The 18,655-nt window shown below is 39.0% G+C and overlaps 1 protein-coding gene across 3 annotated transcripts in view; it reads right to left on the bottom strand.

Annotated features, from left to right (window-relative positions):
- Positions 1-18,655, bottom strand: part of SGPL1 (sphingosine-1-phosphate lyase 1) — a 62,563-nt gene that overhangs the window by 24,193 nt on the left and 19,715 nt on the right. For all 3 annotated transcript variants that reach the window (XM_011991074.1, XM_011991075.1, XM_011991073.1), the window contains 3 exons: positions 12,368-12,533; positions 5,842-5,909; positions 2,236-2,383 (listed from right to left, as the gene is read on the bottom strand). In XM_011991074.1, the coding sequence (XP_011846464.1) occupies positions 2,236-2,383; positions 5,842-5,909; positions 12,368-12,533 (382 nt within the window). The remainder of the gene's footprint in view (positions 1-2,235; positions 2,384-5,841; positions 5,910-12,367; positions 12,534-18,655) is intronic.

Raw genomic sequence — 18,655 nt, 5'->3', positions numbered from 1 at the left:
AGGAATAAACCATGAGCACCCTGGTCTCAGACACTGGCTCCCTTAAGCCAAGCCTGGAAACCCACATAGAACTAGTTATTTGCTTCCAGCAGCACATGCTGTAGCATTCAAGATCAGGAACACAGTCAACATTGGGATAAACCTCCTTCATCCCAGTGTGGAAAGAAAAGTAAAGTTCCTGACTAGAATATAAGATCTGACTTTCCACTTTCCTCTCTCCCTGAGACATTCTTCATTTTACCCACCAATCTGTTGATGTGGGTGTCTCAGGTCCTTGTGCTACAATGCAGCTATGCCCTATTGAAAGTGGGTAGTGAGAAAACTATTACAGAAACACACCAACTAAAAACTGCATGGGGCCATGGGCTCTCCAAAACAAAGATCTTCAGCTCTTGAGAACAGAAAACTAAGTGGTAAATCTACAGACAAACTCATTCTCACAGCAATCTGCCAAGCTCTGACTTGCTGCCCGTTTGACTTTCACTCTTTCCTTAGAGGACACTGCTCTATACTATACACAGCTTCAGACCAGTGGTCACCAGCCTTTTGAAAATAAGATAACTGGTTTCATTTCCTGTTCTTTTACTCATGCTAGAGAATACAGCAATGGACAATGACTTAAACATTAAAGAGAAGGCAATATGGTGGTGGTAACCAGCTCTCATAATCATGGAAATCTTTAACATACAGGTTTTAGAGTGCTAACCCCTCCTTCATTCACCTACATCCTAGACTATATCAAATTTTGTACTATTCAATGTCAAGACCTCAACACATGTCACTCAGAAACTGTAAGGGTATTTGTCAAGGCCGGGTACAGTGGCTCACACCTATAATCCTAGCACCTTGGGAGGCCAAGGCAGGCAGATCACCTGAGTTCAGGAGTTCAAGACCAGCCTGGGCAACATGGTGAAACCTTATCTTTACTAAAAACACAAAAAATTAGCTGGGTATGGTGCCACATGCCTGTAATCCCAGCTACTTGGGAGGCTGAGGCACGAGAATTGCTTAAGCCTGGGAGGTGGAGGTTGCAGTGAGCTGAGATCGTACCACTGCATTCCAGCCTGGGCAACACAGGGAGACTCTGTCTCAAAAAATAAAAAATAAGGGTATTTGTCAAAATGCAACGTGGCTCCTGGATTGGCTCCTAGAATAGAAAAAAGAACATTAGTTTAAAACAAAACAAAGCAAAACAACAAAAAAAAAACCCTGATGAACTAGAAATAGAATTTGTAGTGTAGTTAATAACACTTTTCCAATGTTAATTTTTTAGTTTTGATAAACGTACCATGGTTACAGAGGATGTTAACATCAGGAGAAGCTGGGTATAGGGAAATCTCTATCATCTTTGCTACTTTTCTGTAAATATATCAAACTAAAAAGCTTATTTTTAAAAAGTACTTGTAATATGATCTTAATCAGTAACAAACATGAATCTGTTTGAGTTAATAATAGCAATAATGGTTAACATTTACTGAACATTTACTATATGCCAGGCACTATAAAACATTTACACATGTATGATCTCATTTAATCCCCATAATCAAATTTTCAAGTAAGTACTGTACTACTATTACTATCCCCATTGTAGAGATACAGGAACTGTGACATATAGAAGTAACTCGACAAAGGCATACTTTAAGTGGCAAACCAAGATATGAATCCAGGCTGGTTCCAGGGTTACACTCTTAAGCACACCAAGCTATTTGGTGTATTTATCCATCCCATATATGCTCATGCATATGTGTATACACACAGACAAACACTATTAGCATTCTCAGAAACAGATATACATATATAGATGTAAACTATACAGACAACTCTACCTATAGCTACATGCAGAAAGATAGATACCATCTGTTTATCTTTGATGGTAGAATTATAGTGACTTATTTTCTTTTGTGCCTTTATGCAGATTTCACATTTTTACATGAATCTATATTTCATTGTATTATATATCTTATATTCTCTCTTCTTAAACACTAAATGTTTTATTCATGCTTACAAAAGGTACCTAAGCCAAGTTCCACTGTCTCTGAGATTTGCTTGCTTTACGGATGACGGATGAATCTAAACATAATTTTAAAAATATGAAATTTGACCTGTGAAACAGAGTAGGTCTTCCTAAACATGTAAGAACCTATGATGAGTTATTCTTAACCTATGTGAACATTAAACAATGACAAAACAGTCGCTTTAAGGAAGTAGAGAGCATGTCTATGCCAAGCATCATACCCATAGAGCTGTACTCCTTAAGTTTCTCCAAAACAGCAGATGAGCTCAGACCCTGGGAGGGCAAAGCTTTCACATACTCTTTGTCCACTTTCAGGAATGACATGTTCTTGCTAATATCATCCTTGGTCTTGTTCAACTTGTCTTGAATCTCCAAAGGTAAGAAAGACAAAGTTATCCCGATGGAAGCATACAGCAGAGACAGCAGAATCATTATGACATTCAAGCAACTGCTCAATGCTAGACACTGCACAAGTAACTAGACTAACATTTTTCTTAAAGATATATGGTGATATTCTGACTGGTCAGCTACTTTCTGGCATGTACAACAGCCTCTTAAAAATTTGAAAAGCGATGTTTCTCTCTAAAGGTCAAGATGCACTCAGCAGGGCACGGTGGCTCACACCTATTATCACAGCTGTTCAGGAAGCCGAGGTGGGCGGATCACTAGAGGTCAGGAGTTTGATACTAACATGGTGAAACCCCATCTCTACTAAAAATACAAAAATTAGCCAGGTGTGGTAGCAGGCATCAATAATCTCAGCTACTTGGGAGGCTGAGGCACGAGAACCACTTGAACCCAGGAGGTGGAGGTTGCAGTGAGCCAAGATTGCACCACTGTACTCCACCCAGCCTGGGCAACAGAGCACGACTTTGTCTTTAAAAAAAAAAAAAAAAAGATGCACCCAATTTCCCCATAACCCTTTTCTCTGCCACATTGACATCACTGCTGCTTCACTTGGTTGGCATTGCTAAAGTCAGCACATCCTTGAGGGCAATATTTGGACTTTGATCCTGCCTTGGCAGCAGCTACAGTGTGTGTGTAAAAGAATCAAAGGTAGAACTAGAAACAGTAGCCAGAAAACTGGCCATGCCACAGTAAAAGGGATTCTGGTCCTTGTGCAAGTGATGAGCTCCTTCAACAGACATGCACACAGCACACTAGGAATTTGGAGGCCCCATACAACACAAGCACAGGGCATTCTAAGAATTGCCAGGAACACTCCAATGTATCTCCTTAAGCTGCTGTCGACAGCTTGCACTGTCTGACCCCAAAATGTTAAGAGGAACTAAGGTCCTTTCTGCCAGGCAATTTATCAACTACGGTTCTCTTCTTTTCCATCCTCAAAGTCACAGCTTCTGAGCTGTTTTCTTTTATTCACTTACTCAGCAAATATGCAGGCTAGGGATACATAGTGAACAAAACAAACTTAGGCAATGGAGCACACAGGGAAAAAAAAATCTCCTATCCTCATGACATTTATTTTCAGCAGAAGAGACAGAAAATAAGTCAGGTGACAAAAAGTGCTGAGGGAAAAAAATAGTAAAGAGGCAGAAGGGCAGGGGCTACTACTTATAGCAAAAGACTCTCAGGCAGTAGGGTTGGGGAGAGAAGCTACATGTCACGATTTGTTCATGTCACAGTGCTACTGTTTCAGCAACATATTTGTTATAGAACTTAAGAACTCGCTCCACACTAAGATTTTCTCATCTCTAGCCATGGATAATTAGAATACAAGAGGATCTTCTTAGATATGGCCCTCAATGAAACCACAGGGAAAGCCACTCCTTTGAAGCATGTCTGTCTGCAATGGTCTAACAGGCCCACATTGGCAGGGAGCAGAGGCTACACTCCTGAGCAATGCCTGGGCATGCTATGGACGTGAAGATATTTTTTAAGTTGTAAATTTAAAAATTAATTCACATAAATGGTGACTCATGCAACAGAACAGGCTGTGAAAGCTGAGCTTCCATGCATAGAGTATGCTATTGCCATAAAATGAAACACAAAAAGTGACAGAGAGGTATATTAGAAAGCACAGCAAGGACTTCCTTACCCCCAATTCTTGCCTCAAAGCCTGTATTATGTTACCTAATATAGTTTCTTCAAAGCATTTATTTCAAAATAAAATTCCACATATTTGTTTACTTCTTTACTTTCTGTCTTAACCTAAAATGTAAGTTCCATGAGAGTAAGGATTTGGTCTTCTTCACTACCATATCCCCAGCATCCAGAAAAGTACTTGACACTGAGCAGGTGGCTCAATAAGCATGTGTGAAGTGAATAAATGACAGAGGTATACACACATGCGTGCACACACACACACACGCACGCACACACACATACACATATACACATGTAACTTTTTGTCTCTAAGCCTCAGAATCTGCTTCTGAAAAATGGAGAGTGATTAGATAGTCCTTAGCAAGCTAAGGATCTTCCAATTCCGTGACTTTATAAGTTTAAGAGTGGGTTCTAGAACCCTAGCATTTATTTGTCTCAAAGTCTGGAAACTGAAGAGGCGAGAAGGAAAAAAAAAATCAGGAGATAAGGGGAAATCCTAATGTTCTTTGTGCTACAGTCCATCTTCTACAATACCTTCCCTGTCCCCATCCCTAATATTCCGTAAGGACTAGATTTACTTTTAGGGATTAATATAATTTGGAGAGCAAACAGAAGCCTATGTGCTCACATTCCCCTTCACCACCTGTATTGCTTCCACTCCCCTACAGGAAATGAACCTGAAGATACATATCTCTGTCTGAATGGATTTCAGCCAAAGGTTAAAGATAACTGGCAAACTTTAGGTCAGGGGTTGGCAAACGAACCCTGGTATAGCCACGAAAGGGAACTGAAAGCCAAAAGTAAAAGAAAACTTGGAAGGCAGGTAAAGTTGGGAAAGACCAAAGGGGGGTTAGGGGAGGGCACTGGAGGAGATGAAGAGTCCAAGGACTCATATGCCTTCCTTAGAGCTTGTCAAGCGGCCTGCCCTGTTTATCTTCATCTGTGATAACCTGTGGGAGGCACAGAGGTGCCTACCTTATCCTCAGCATGGGTGAGGGCAAAGGGGACATAACAAAGGGGACGTACTACAATACAGATAATTGCAAAGAGCAAGAGACAGCGCTGTGCAACTTGGGATCAGCAAACTACAGCCAGGAACCAACTAAGGCCTACCTGAATTCGTAAAGAAACTTTCACTGGAATACAGCCAGGCTCATTCCTGAACCTCTTGCTGCTGTCCGTCTGCAAGGGCAGAGGTGAGGAGTTGCAACAGAAATGATATGGCCTATACAGCCCAAAATGTTTCATATCTAACCCTTTACAGAAAACATTTGCCAACCCCTGACCTAAACCGTGTAAGCACCCAACTCCCAGATAAATATCTAAAGTCAGCCAGCCGCATATTGTTCCAAAGCAACTAACGATACAGTCAGCTTTTCTCATTTCAAATTCTTACTTCCTTAACAGGCTTCTCACCTCTCTTTTGGCCAGTTACATTGGAGAAAGGGTTAAGTCAGGGTTCTCAACCTTGGCCATTTTGACATTTCCAGCCAGATAATTCTGTTTGGGGGGCGGGGGGCTGTCCTGTACATTGTAGGATATTTAGTGTTTAGCAGCATTTCTGGTTACCATCCATTACATGCCAAGAGCACCATTCCATCCAAGCTGTGACCACCAAAAACGTCTCCAAACGCTGCCAAGTGTCCCCTGGAGGTAAGGGACAAAATCACCCCTCTACTTTGAGAATATTAGGTTTAGTAAATAGAAAGAAAGAGGCATGATTATCAGGAGGGGAAAAAAAATGACATACAGATTCTACTTACCTTACGACCAATAATGGGCATCTTCCTGGTAAGCTTAAAACATTTCTTTTTAAACCTTGACCATAAACCTAAAAGAAACAAATGGTTCTCTTATTCAAATAAATTTCCATGGATATGACCTGTATACAGCAACCATTCAACATGTCTCCTACAACCTCACTTGCCTTCCAATTGCAAAAAGTTTCTTTCCTTTAAAAAATAAAAAAAACTTTTAAATTTATATTTGTGAATAAGTACTATATTTACATGGTTCGAAATTTTAAAAATACAAACGCATACACACACAGTAAAGCAGAGAAGCTTCCCTCTCTCGAACCTATCCCCCCGACCCTCATGCTACCTCCCAGAGTTTCTTTATGCATACATGTGCAACAGTAAAGCTATAATATTATTTGTCTCCCTTTTTTTGCACAAAAAGTAGCACACTCTAGCACTGTGGTAGACCTTGTTTTTCCACTTAGGAGTATTATCGTAAAGATCAGTGCATCCTCATTCATTTTTATAGCTGCAGAGTATTCCATTATATGGAGTGCCAAAATTTATTTAACCTGCCCCTTAATTATGGATATATAGGTTGCTTCTAATATTTGCTATTAAAAATCAGGCTGAAATAAATAACCTTGTAACACACACCACACTGCACACCTACAGGATAAACTCCCAGAAGCAGAACTACTAGGTCAAATGACATATGTATTCCAGAATTCTTGACCTTCCTAAGGTTTCTAGATGTTCAACATTTCTCTTCCTTCCCCCAAGACTAAAGGCCAGCCCCCGTTTTTAGCTTGTTTTGCTTGGATCTATGTCCAGCCTCTCATCCAACACAGATTCTAACATTTTCTGGACCTACAAATGCCCCCAAAATTGTGGATGCTAGCCAGACACCGTGGTTCACACCTCTAATCCCAGCACTGTGGGAGGCCGAGGTGGGAGGACTGCTTGAGCACAGGAGCGTGAGACCAGCCTGGGCAACACAGTGAGACCCGTCTCAACAAAAAGAAAAAAAGGTTTGAAAAATCATAGATGCCAGAGTCCACTCTGTCAGGCAGTACACAGAACAAATAGGGAATGCTAATCCTGTCAATTATAATAATCATAAATACATGGCATCTAAATAGACTAATAGACCTTCTGATGCATTCACAATCAATGTATCTCAACTGGCTATAACAACAGCATTCTGAGGCTGGCACAGAAGGCATTATATACAATCCACAAGTGACATAAAAGGCAATGGAAGATCAAAGCATCAAAACTTGCTCAAGGCCACAGATAAAATCAGTGACAGAGCAAAGTTTTAACTGAAGTCTTGTTATTTTCAGTCCAGGATTCCCAGGACTCTACACTGCTTCAAATGTACCACAGGAATTTTCTGTTTGAGTCTATAAGAATCTAAGCCTGGCTTTTTTATACAAGATGTGAACTGAATATGAACTTCTACTGCATTCCTAGGAGATCTAGGAATTCCCACTTTCCTGGCCAGAAGGAGCTCCCTCTTCACTCAACAACCACGGGATGCATCTGTACCCCCTTTCTGTATCTACCACATCATGCCTTGTATCTCTGCTAGCTGTTTTTGCTTCAGCTGCATCCCTCTTTCTAACTCTTCCTAGAGTACACATTCTGTAAACGCCTGGGACAAAACCAGGTAACTAAGACACAGACTGAATAAGAAGACAAAGGGACTGAAACCGCTTGTTTGTGGTTACTTTTTGTTTAAATTTTGGAGTATTTCCTTCTAGCCCTATGTTCTACACACTGTAACACATACCTGAAATCCTGTATAATGTAAAATAACTGTATCCTCCTCATGGATAGCACTTTCTACATTATTAACAATTCTTTCTAAACATATTTTCTAATGTTATAATAGTCCATCAAATGACTATAATGTAATATTGGATATTTTATCTTCTTGTTATTCAACTATTTCTAACTGTTAAAGCTGTACAGATTCAGAGCTGCTTCCTTATTTGATAAAGTAATTAATGAGGTAAAAAGAAATCCAAAAATCAGCAAACTGGGCCAGCTGTCCCGAACTATAGTAATGTGACTAGGTGAAGGATAAAAAAATAAACTAATTTTGTGGAAGTTGTGAGAAAAAAATGGTACAGGATAAAAAGAACAGAATACAGCGTCAGAGATGAAGAAACTAAAAATAAAAAGATCCCATGGTCATGATCTAAAAGGATTATCTCAAAAGTCCCCAGAGATACAGAAAGAAAAGTAATTAGAATTTTTTAGTGGGATTGAGAGTAAGGGGAAGAAGGAAGATTGGGAGATGGTCAAAAGGACAGAAAATTCCAGTTAGATGGAAGCAATAAGTTCAAGAGATCATGGTGACACAGTAAATAAAAATGTGTTGCGTACGTAAAGATTGCTAAGAAAGTAGATTTTAAGCGTTCTCACCATTAAAAAAGGTACATGAGGCCGGGTGTGGAGGTTTACACCTGTAATCCCAGCACTTTGGGAGGTCAAGGCGGGTGGATCACGAGGTCAGGAATTCAAGACCAGCCTGACCAACATGGTGAAACCCTGTCTCTACTAAAAATACAAGAATTAGCTGGGGGTGGTGGCATGCGCCTGTAATCCCAGCTACTCAGGAGGCTGAAGCAGGTGAATCACTTGAACCCAGGAGGTGGAGGCTGCAGTGAGCCGAAATCGCACCATTGCACTCCAGCCTGCATGACCAGAGCAAAACTCCATCTCAAAAAAAAGTACGTGAGGTAATCGTGTTAGTTTGATTGAGCCATTCCACAACTTACACATATTTGAAAACATCATGTTGTACACCATAAACATACAATTTTTATTTGTTAATTTAAAAAAAGAATTCAAAAAGTTTAAGATAACAAAATAGAAAATGCCAGTGTAAGGACAATGCATGGTTCTTAACAGTTTACAAACTCCACTTATGCAAAAGATGCCATTCAGTCCTCATATTACCCATGACAAGGTAAAGCAGCTATTATGATGTCCATTTTATTGCAAGGAAATAGGCTGAGAGAGCTTAAGGGTGTCACCCAAGGTGGCACAACACGAAACTGAGAGTTTATCATTTCCTCCATGACATAAAGCTGATTTCTGTTGGTAAACCATGGACAACCCACATTTAAAATCAATGTTACAGTAAAAGTAATAAACTGTGAGCTGATAATCACAGAGCAGACTGAAGGAAGAGGCTGCTAAACCCCTGCCCAGCTCATGCTGCTGCCCACTTCTCCTCTACCCCAGGCTCCATCCTTTGTTCCAGAACTACTCTCTTCCCTCAGGAGGGATTCAGTGTTGGAAGATCAGCAAAATTCATCACTAGTCCAGACTTCAGACTCCTCTAGTGCAGTGTAACTAAAAATAACTCGATTGTTCAGCAACATATGGCAAGTGAGCGAGTGCTAAAAAAGTGAATATTCTATCAAAATTATCCCTGATCTCTGGAGGGAAGACATTCTTATCTGTATCTAAAATTCAAGTTGGAAGTTACCAAATGAAAGTGTGCTGTGTGTGTATGTGCTAAATTGTACAAAATTGTCAACATTTGACGATTTTACAAAATTACATTTTGTATGGTTCAAACTGGATTCAGATATAGAAACAGAGAAATACAAATAGTGGTATCCTTCAGTAGTAAGATTTTAATCTTGTTCTTATTATTTATCCATATTGTCCAACTTTTCCAGAGTGAACATGTACCGCTTTTGTTTTATAATATATCTTTAGAAACAAAACAACTCAGCTGGGCATGGTGGCTCATGCCTGTAATCTCAGCACTTTGGGAGGCCGAGGCAGGCGGATCACCTGAGATCAAGAGTTCAAAACCAGCCTGGCCAACAGGGCGAAAATACATCTCTACTAAAAATACAAAAAGTAGGCAGGCGTAGTAGTGGGCGCCTATAATCCCAGCTACTCAAGAGGCTGAGGCAGGGAGAATTGTTTGAACCCAGGAGGCAGAAGTTACAGTGAGCCGAGATCGTGCCACCACACTCCAGCATGGGTGACAGAGCGAGACTCCGTCTCAAAAAAAAAACCTCAAATGGCTTGGAGTTCAGCCCACAAGGATTTAAATGGCATATCTCATCAGTATACTATGACTAACAATATTCTCATGGAAAATTGGCCTCTCAGAGGCCAGCATATTCCTTTTTGACCACTAAAAGCAAGTAAGTATCAGAACCTAAGATGGCTGTGTCTCTACTATTAGCTAAGCAAAATGTATGGCACAGTGAGCTGCAGAACTGAAAACAGAAGTAAATACCTAACCACAAAAAAAATGAAAAAATGGGAGGTAATGCATGTTAATTAGCTCAATTTAGCCATTTCACAATGTATACATATTTCAAAACAATATGTTGTACATGATAAATACAAACAATGTTTATTTGCCAATTAATTTTTTAAAATTTTAAAAGAAGTAAATACCTAAAGTTAATACTAATCATAGCAAGTAACATATAAATCTCAGATCTCTAAGCTTAGCCTTGTTTCATAAATGTACCACCTTTGAATGGTCGTACATTTGTAAAACAAGGTGGTACCATAAATATATGGTGATTGCCAGGGGATGGGGGAGAGAGTAATGGGCAGTTATTATTTGATGTTTATTAAAATGGAGTTCCAGTGGGGCGATGAAAAAGTTCTGGTAGTAGTGATGCCTGTACAATAATGTGAATGTACTTTCTGCCACACAACTAACTCTACATTTAAAAATGGTTAAAGTGGTAAATTTTATGTTATATATATTTTATTATAATAGAAAGATGCATAAGCAGAGACTGATTTTTTTTTAATGAAAAGTTAAAAAATAAAAAGAAAGTACATTTCTTGCCACCCTCAGAGTCCTATAAAATGGGCCGCTTACTCACTGAATTGAATACCTCCCAGGAAAGGAATAAGCATGAACAGAAGGACACGAGCTACATCCATATCCAAACCATTGAGCAGATGCAGTGGAAGGGCTGGCCAGTCTAATTTCTCAGAGTTTATCAGAAAATCTTGCAAGGACTAGGAGCAGCAACTGAGGACAAGGTTTTTTAAAGCCGGGGTGAGCTACAGATTTACACAGGAGAGTCACGTCTCATTTCTACTTTAATTTAAAAACTCTAAGCAGTTGGAACTTGCTTCTTGGTTGTTATGATTTGCAATGTTTACTGCGCCATAAACAGCTAAGAAGCTATTTGCAGGGTAAAGAGATAAAAATGGAATCTGGCTTCTAAATTGACTTTCCTTGAACAAGAGAAGCAGAAAAAACATAGTAAAAGAGCCCTTTTAAACAGGTGTTATCAGGGAAGCAAAGTGGTGGGGAAATTTCAAGCAAATGAGAAATAGCTAATGATTATCTTCAATGTTACTGTTTACTTATCTCAAGGACGTTAACTCCGATACCCTACTAAGAGTGGGGAAAGGGTGCAGGGGAGTGTTACAGAACATCCAGCACCAAATCTACTACTTGTATTTATGTACTAACAACACTTACCAAGCGCAGACTGCAGAGGAAAATAACTCTTAAGAAAGGTAACACGCAACCAGGTTTCTAGGTGGGAAAAAGGTGGGTGGGCAGGAGAGGGGCTTAATCCTAAGCAAAGGTGGAAGATTCAGAAGCAGATCACTGAGACTGCTCATCTTCTGCACCCTGAGAAGTGGCCTCTTCTTCCCCATGTTGATCTAGCACTGAGTCACTTCTAGGACGCTCAAAGTATACAATCCCCTGACACCAGAAGTTCAACTCCAAGAGGAGAGAGATCCGGTACCACTTGTGCAGATATCCCCACAGCCTGATGCAGTCCCTGGCACATAACAAGCACTCAAGTGGTCACCATATAAGTGCTGTTCCAATTTCACCTAATCTTTACTGAAAAGGATAGCACAAAATGAAAGGCAATAAATTCCTGCTCTGGGAACTCCAGGTGACATAACTATGTTCTAGGAAAGAAACTGGTACCAAAGGTTTAAGCCATATGGAGATATCTGTGGATGCTTACAATTATTAATTCTAAGGTGTTTTTACATAAACTACAAATCCAAAAAAAAATCAATGTAAAGAGTATTAGTTACACAAGAGTCCTGTTGTAACGTGACCAATCAGAAGACAAAGTACCGCTTCACATTTAAACAGATTTTAAAAATAAAAAGCAAACCAGGGCCGGGCATGGTGGCTTATGCCTGTAATCCCAGCACTTTGGGAGGCCGAGGCAGGTGGATCACGCGCTCAAGAGATCGAGACGATCCTGGCCAACATAGTGAAACCCCATCTCTACTAAAAATACAAAAATTAGCTGGGCGTGGTGGCACCTGCCTGTAGTCCCAGCTACTCGGGAGGCTGAGGCAGGAGGAACACTTGAACCTGGGAGGCAAAGGTTGCAGTGAGCCAAGATTAGGCCAGTGTACTCCAGCCTAGTGACAGATTGAGACTCTGTCTCAAAAAAAAAAAAAAAAAAAAAACCAAAGGCAATAAATTAGTCCTATCTGTCAGCAATTAGTTTGAGGCTAGTGACACACCACTATACCTTTACAGAGGACACAGCATACTTACTCTCTGGCTGGAAGACAAACTCATATCCCCAGACTATCAGCAGGGTCCACACGACACTCCATGCAATTAGCTGCCAGGGCTCATACTTGGTGCAATGCCCATTTACATAATTCTTGGCTTTTGTGGAGTATACTTCCAAAATCTCTAAGTAGGGCTCAAAGGCCTTCTAGAAATACAAGAGAAAAATAGAAATATTACATTTAGAGAGAGAAAAGAAGTCTGTTCTTAGTTTGTACTTCAACTCTCATTTTTCAAGGGCAAGGTCAGCAATAATCTTCTTATCATCTGCAGCCCTCAAGGCTTCTGTACCAGTCACTCCGGCAGCACTCCACTGCCACTTAGCAGCTAGTGGACTTTGAGACTATTTTTGATCTTGTGCCTATTTTATACAGTAAGAGGGTTAAGCCAGATCGTCCCTTCAGCCCTAAAGTTTCTATATGACTGCCAGAATCACTGTTCCACTCTCTTAACTCAAACTAATACCCCCAATATGAATATCATTTCTCTTCTCTATTTGAATCTTTCCTATTCTCTACCCTAGTGGTCAGCAAACTGGTTCTGTAATGAGCCTGATACTAAATTATTTTATATTTTAAGTGTTGCGAAGCAAAGGTCCTCCTTTACAACTACTCATCTCTGCTGCTGGAGGGCAAATATAGTCACAGTTAGTGTGTAAACAAAGGAACATGGCTGTGTTCCAACACAATGTAATTATGGGCACCAAAATTTGAATTTCATACAATTTTCATGTTCACAAAATATTCTTTAACAATTTTTAAAATGTAAAAATCATTCGTAGCGCAAGGACCATATAAAAGAAGGCAAGAGCCAGATTTGGCTTGTAGGCCACAATTTACCAATGCCTGCTCTAAGGCCTTACTTGACTCTTAGCAACCATATCTTATCATCATGTGTATTCCTCACAACACCTGGTACAAGCAAGAAAAAACATGTCCTCTGTAAACTTACCAGAGTATCTCATTCACGAGAATTCCTCTCTCCCTTTAAATTATCCTCCAGTACTCATTTGTGGTAAGTCCTATACAGAGCTTAACACAACCTGCCTTGCAGTCTACTCATCTGTTTCTTATCTCCCTGACTATATGGTTAGGTCCTTGAAGACAGACCAGTTCTATTAATATGTACGACCCCCTACAATGCCCTGTACAAACTAAGGTCGTTTTATAGTTTACTATTCATTCACTGAATCAACATTGATTAAGCATCTCCAGGGTTGAAGGCAGTAAGCTGGGGAAGTGTTCAGGTACATATCATAGTTCCAAGTCTATACTGAATTTACAATCTAATGCAAGAGGTAGATGTGTGTCCATATACACACACAGGCACGTACACATATAAACAAATCACTAAAACTTCTCAGGGGAATAGTCACAAAAAACATATGAGTGCCAAGATGAAGCACTGAGGAAGGACTATCTAACTCTGAAGGGATAAAGATAATGACAGAGGGTAAAATTTAAGCCGGTTAAGAGGGTGAAAGAAAATTCTCTAGGTAGAAAAGTTAAAAGGAAAAAAATCACACCAGAAAGAGAGGATAGTAGCTGCAAATGCATAAAAAGAGTCTGCATATGGCAAAAGTTCTATGTGGCAAAGTGTAAGCTACATGATAGCAGGGACCATTTCTGTCTCATCCAGTGCTAAATCCCCAACATGTGGCAGAGTGCCTGGCACACAATTTATACTGAATACAAACATGGACAGTGGCTGACAGTGCCCAACTAACAGTGACCAAGTAAATGAGTGAACGATTAAATCAGAGACCTGAAGCTGGGAGAAGTATGCTAGGTTCATGATATGGTTTGGATACCTATCCACCAAATCTCATGTTGAAATGTGATTCCCAGTATTGGAGATGAGGTCTGGTTAAATCTCTTTTCTTTATAAATTACCCAAACTCAGGTATTTCTTAACAACAATGCAAGAATGGGCTAATCCAGTCCATATTTAAAAAGGACTTAGAAAAACTGATATTTAAACTGATAGGAACTTTTTTAAAGCAATAAAGTATACAAATAAACACGTTCAAGGATATTCATTTCAGTATTCTCTCTAATAACAAAAGGGAAAAAATAATGTAAATGTCCACCCACAGAAGAATGGTTAAATAAACTGTAATATGTGCATTTTATGTACCCATACTATGAAACATTAAAAAGAAGACAGATCTACATGAACTACGTAGAAAAAATTCCAGAACATAGTATCAGGTAAAAATAAGTAAATTATAAACAACAGCAATAAAACAAAACAAAGGGCACGGATTTTTAAGTATGTGAGTAATTTTGTCGGTTGTGGGTATAGATCATTCAAAATTTTCAAGTTCAAGTTCAAGAGACTGGTTAACTATGATGTTAATAGTTAATATCACTATTAACTACGGTAAGACTAGAAGAGGAAGGGAAGATAAAGAAGGTAGAAGATGTTTTGAGAAAAACATAATGATACTGACTTAAATATATTCCTATTGGATATCCACATCCAATGTTCTAGTAGGAACATGAAAGCTTAGAAAAAGGACAGATACTCAACAAATGTTTGTTGAAAACATTTATACCTGCAATGGACTGAATGTTTACATCCTCCCAAAATTCATATGTTGAAATCTAACCCTCAAGCTGATGGTGGGAGGAAGAGGGAGCCTTTGGGAGGTCATTAGATCATGAAGGCAGAGGCCTCGTGAATAAGATTAGTGACTTTATAAAAGAGACCTTAGAGAGCAAATTTGCCCCTTCTACCATGTGAAGACACAGTGAGAAGACATTTTCTATGAACCACTTTCACGAAGGCCACCTTCCAGGAAGCGGGCCTCATCAGGCACCATATCTGCTGTTGCCTTGATCTTGGGCTTCCTGGCCTCCAGAACTGAGAGAAATGGATTTTTGTTTATATACCACCACCTTTATGGCGTTTTGTTATAGCAGCCTGAATGGACTCAAGACAATACTCTTAGTAATTAGACTGTGTTATAAGGTAATTAACATTAGACAACTATCAGGTTCCCTGGAGGGCTACCCATGGAGACAGTTTATCTGCAATTCCCCTGTAGTTCTTGGTGGCCATTCCCCAGAGCCCACTGCTGCATCAACTACCTCAATCCAAAGCAATGGCAATACCAGCCAAAACCTGGGAAAGATCAGAGGAGTCTATCATCAAAAGTATGTCATGATTTCTATCATTATAAAGACTCGTCTAGTGTGAAAGTTGTGGTCAAACCAGATGGTTAAATACTGTGTATGAACGAGATGATGAAAGAACAATCATTCAGATTAGCTTTTCTTCTGGTTATACTAATTCTTAATTCACCCAGAAAACAGAGGTTACCAATGTCAAAGGATGACTATAGATAATATGAACAATTCACAGCACTGAATAAAAAAGTAATATAACTAGTACTAGGGTGACAGCAAAGAACCAGCAAATGCAAACTAATTTTTAAAAGCCTTAAAATTAAGATATAAAGACATTCCTCACTAACATTTAAAAAATTATATTTAGCAAGAATATATTTTCTTTGTATGTGCTTTGATTCTTACAAAGATAATGGCAATTCTTAAATTCAAAGGGGATCCTTTAAAAGGAGATATATATAAATTCTTTAACACCAAAGACAGAATGACACTGTAGTTGGATGAGTCCTGACAAGCTTTTTGAGTAGTCAACTAGTTGATCACAGAAATTACATCTCCTGGCATCATTCTAAGGTCCTCCTAGGTTACTACAAACAACCTAGGCTCAGTCCCCAATGTAGATGCAACTCACAACACTGACAGCTCACTGAATTATCGGGCTCTGTGGCATAATGTATCCTATCTCCTTGGAATAAAGGATGATGCAGTTCCTTAGGGCCTTGAAAATAGCACAAACCCCAGGCTGGGCCCTGATGCAATACTCCAGCCCTTGGGAAGCACAGAATTTAAGAGCTGAAGGGAACCTGGAAGATCAAGTCTAACATTTTCATTTTACAAGCAGAGACCCCAAAGTGAAATGACAGGACTACGCTCATACAGACATGCTTGTGTTTAAGTGGAGTCTAGGAACGCGTGCCTCTTGATTCAGTATTCAGCACTCTTTCAATTCTTGATTTTCAGTATTCATAGGCAGAGGAGTAACACATGACAATCCAGCAGCATCCCAAGAATTTTCTTTTCACAATTTATGTTCTTGACAGGATCTACCTTGGATACATGGTACCATGTATAACATAGTAAAACTATACAGTTAGGTCATGACTATAAACATCTAGATCAACCTTGTCCAACATGCAGTCCAGGACAGCTCTGAATGCAGCCCAGAACAAATTTGTAAACTTTCTTAAAACATCATGAGATTTTTTTTTGCAACTTTTATTTTTTTTAAGCTCATCAGCTATCATTAGTATATTTTACGTGTGGCCCAAGACCATACATAAAATTCTTCTTCCAATGTGGCCCAGGACAGCCAAAAGATTGGACACCCCTGATCTAGACAGAGATGGCGCAGAAGTTAATGTGATTATAATTACTATTCCCACTATGTCTTTTTACTTATAGTAGTACAGTACTTTTTTGTCTATATATCTCTGAATATATACTTATAATTCTTAGGCTTCTGTTTATTTCAACTTTATCAATGTATTGTGTCTCTGGAAATACAAGAACTGTGAATGGTCATCCATGAAGGCCACTAGCTTACTGCGCAACTCCAGGTAAATTATTTCACCAACCTTTATGTTTTTATGTAGAAGAAGAAACATAAGAACAATACAGTCATAAAATAAGCTGCATTGTATATGTGTGTGCCTGGGTGGGGACAGGGGACAGGGGAGTTTATCTCCAACCCTTGCTTAATAGAACAGTAGTTTTGGTAGTTTCTACAAGTAAAACATTCCTTCCTTCACTGTTATAAAATTGGAAAGGTATTCCTCTAGAATAAAAAAATAAACAAACAAAAAATTATTTGCCCAGTGAATGAATAATATTTTTATAAGTGTAATATTAAAGGAAAAAAACAAACCCTGATAAACCTTAGCAGTAGGAATATTCATAATTTTAACTACTTTAAAGAGCTATTGTCAAATAATGAGTAAACTAGCCTTTCTCTTGTTTATTCCATTTCCAATCCAATGATTAGATTTCAGATGATACCCAAAAGGCATTGAAATAGTACTCAATAATCCTAATCATTAGACAAAAGGCAGCTCCTAGAATTTATGGGACCTTGGTAGCCCACTCTCCCCAATGACATAAAACTCTTTCAGCCTTCACTTTAAGGGTGCAAGACCTTTTCGTGAATGTAATCAACAGCAGAAGGCTACAAATATTGTAAATTTGGGGTATGTTACTTGTTAGACCACTGAGTTTCAAACTGTTCCAACATGTGTATTAGATTCTACATGTATGAGATTGTGTTGTAAATGTATTTTACAACACAACCTAATACATGTAGAAACAGAAAGATATAAAACCAAAAGTTTCCAAAATAATACTTAGCACCTTATTACTTGTAACGTACTCACATTTCTATTTCTTCCTTAACGCTTGATCTACTAAACTGATTTTGTGTGCCTCTAAATGGATCATAATCTGCAGTTTTAAAACCAGTGCTTCAGAGTGATTTTACTTCTTGCTTCCTTAAATTTAGAACGTGGTTGTTTGAGGGAGCTAACACTAATGTTATTTTCCACTCTACACAATCTCAGTGCTTTTTATACTTATGATTTATTCTCTTAACATTTTTGTGAGGTCAGGAATATGATCTCAAGTCATGAGTTACTTCCTGACAGTAGACCACAGCTATCCCCAATGATACTAAACTCTTTTAATCTCCAAATCACTTCAAGAGAGCAAAAGATTCCAGAAGCAAACTTCCAATAGTAGCACTACCCACCCCTTGCTACCTCCAAAAAAATCTTAAGAACTGATACTGCTCGTGACCAAATACCAATTAGGCAGTGATATTTTTTCCTTATTAAATTACTTCAGCTTCAATTTATACCTAAAGAAACATTCTACAAATGAATATTACTAAAAGAGAAAAGCCATCTGGCAAACACTTCCAGACCCACACTGGATGATGCATCTTTCCTTGGAGCTAATACAATCCTTTCTCCATTACTCAACAGGGCTAACTACCTGCTATGATTTGAGTGTTCCCCCTAAAACTCACAATGAAATTTAATTGCCACTGTAACAGTGTTGAGAGGTGGGATCTTTAACAGGTGATTTAGATTAGGAGTGTTATGTCCTCATGAGTATATTAATGCAATTATCTTGGGAGTGGGCTTCTGAT

Source organism: Mandrillus leucophaeus, unplaced genomic scaffold (assembly GCF_000951045.1).
Source record: "Mandrillus leucophaeus isolate KB7577 unplaced genomic scaffold, Mleu.le_1.0 Scaffold39, whole genome shotgun sequence".
In the NCBI taxonomy this organism is placed as follows: Eukaryota; Metazoa; Chordata; class Mammalia; order Primates; family Cercopithecidae; genus Mandrillus; species Mandrillus leucophaeus.
This window is presented reverse-complemented; position numbering and strand designations above follow the sequence as displayed.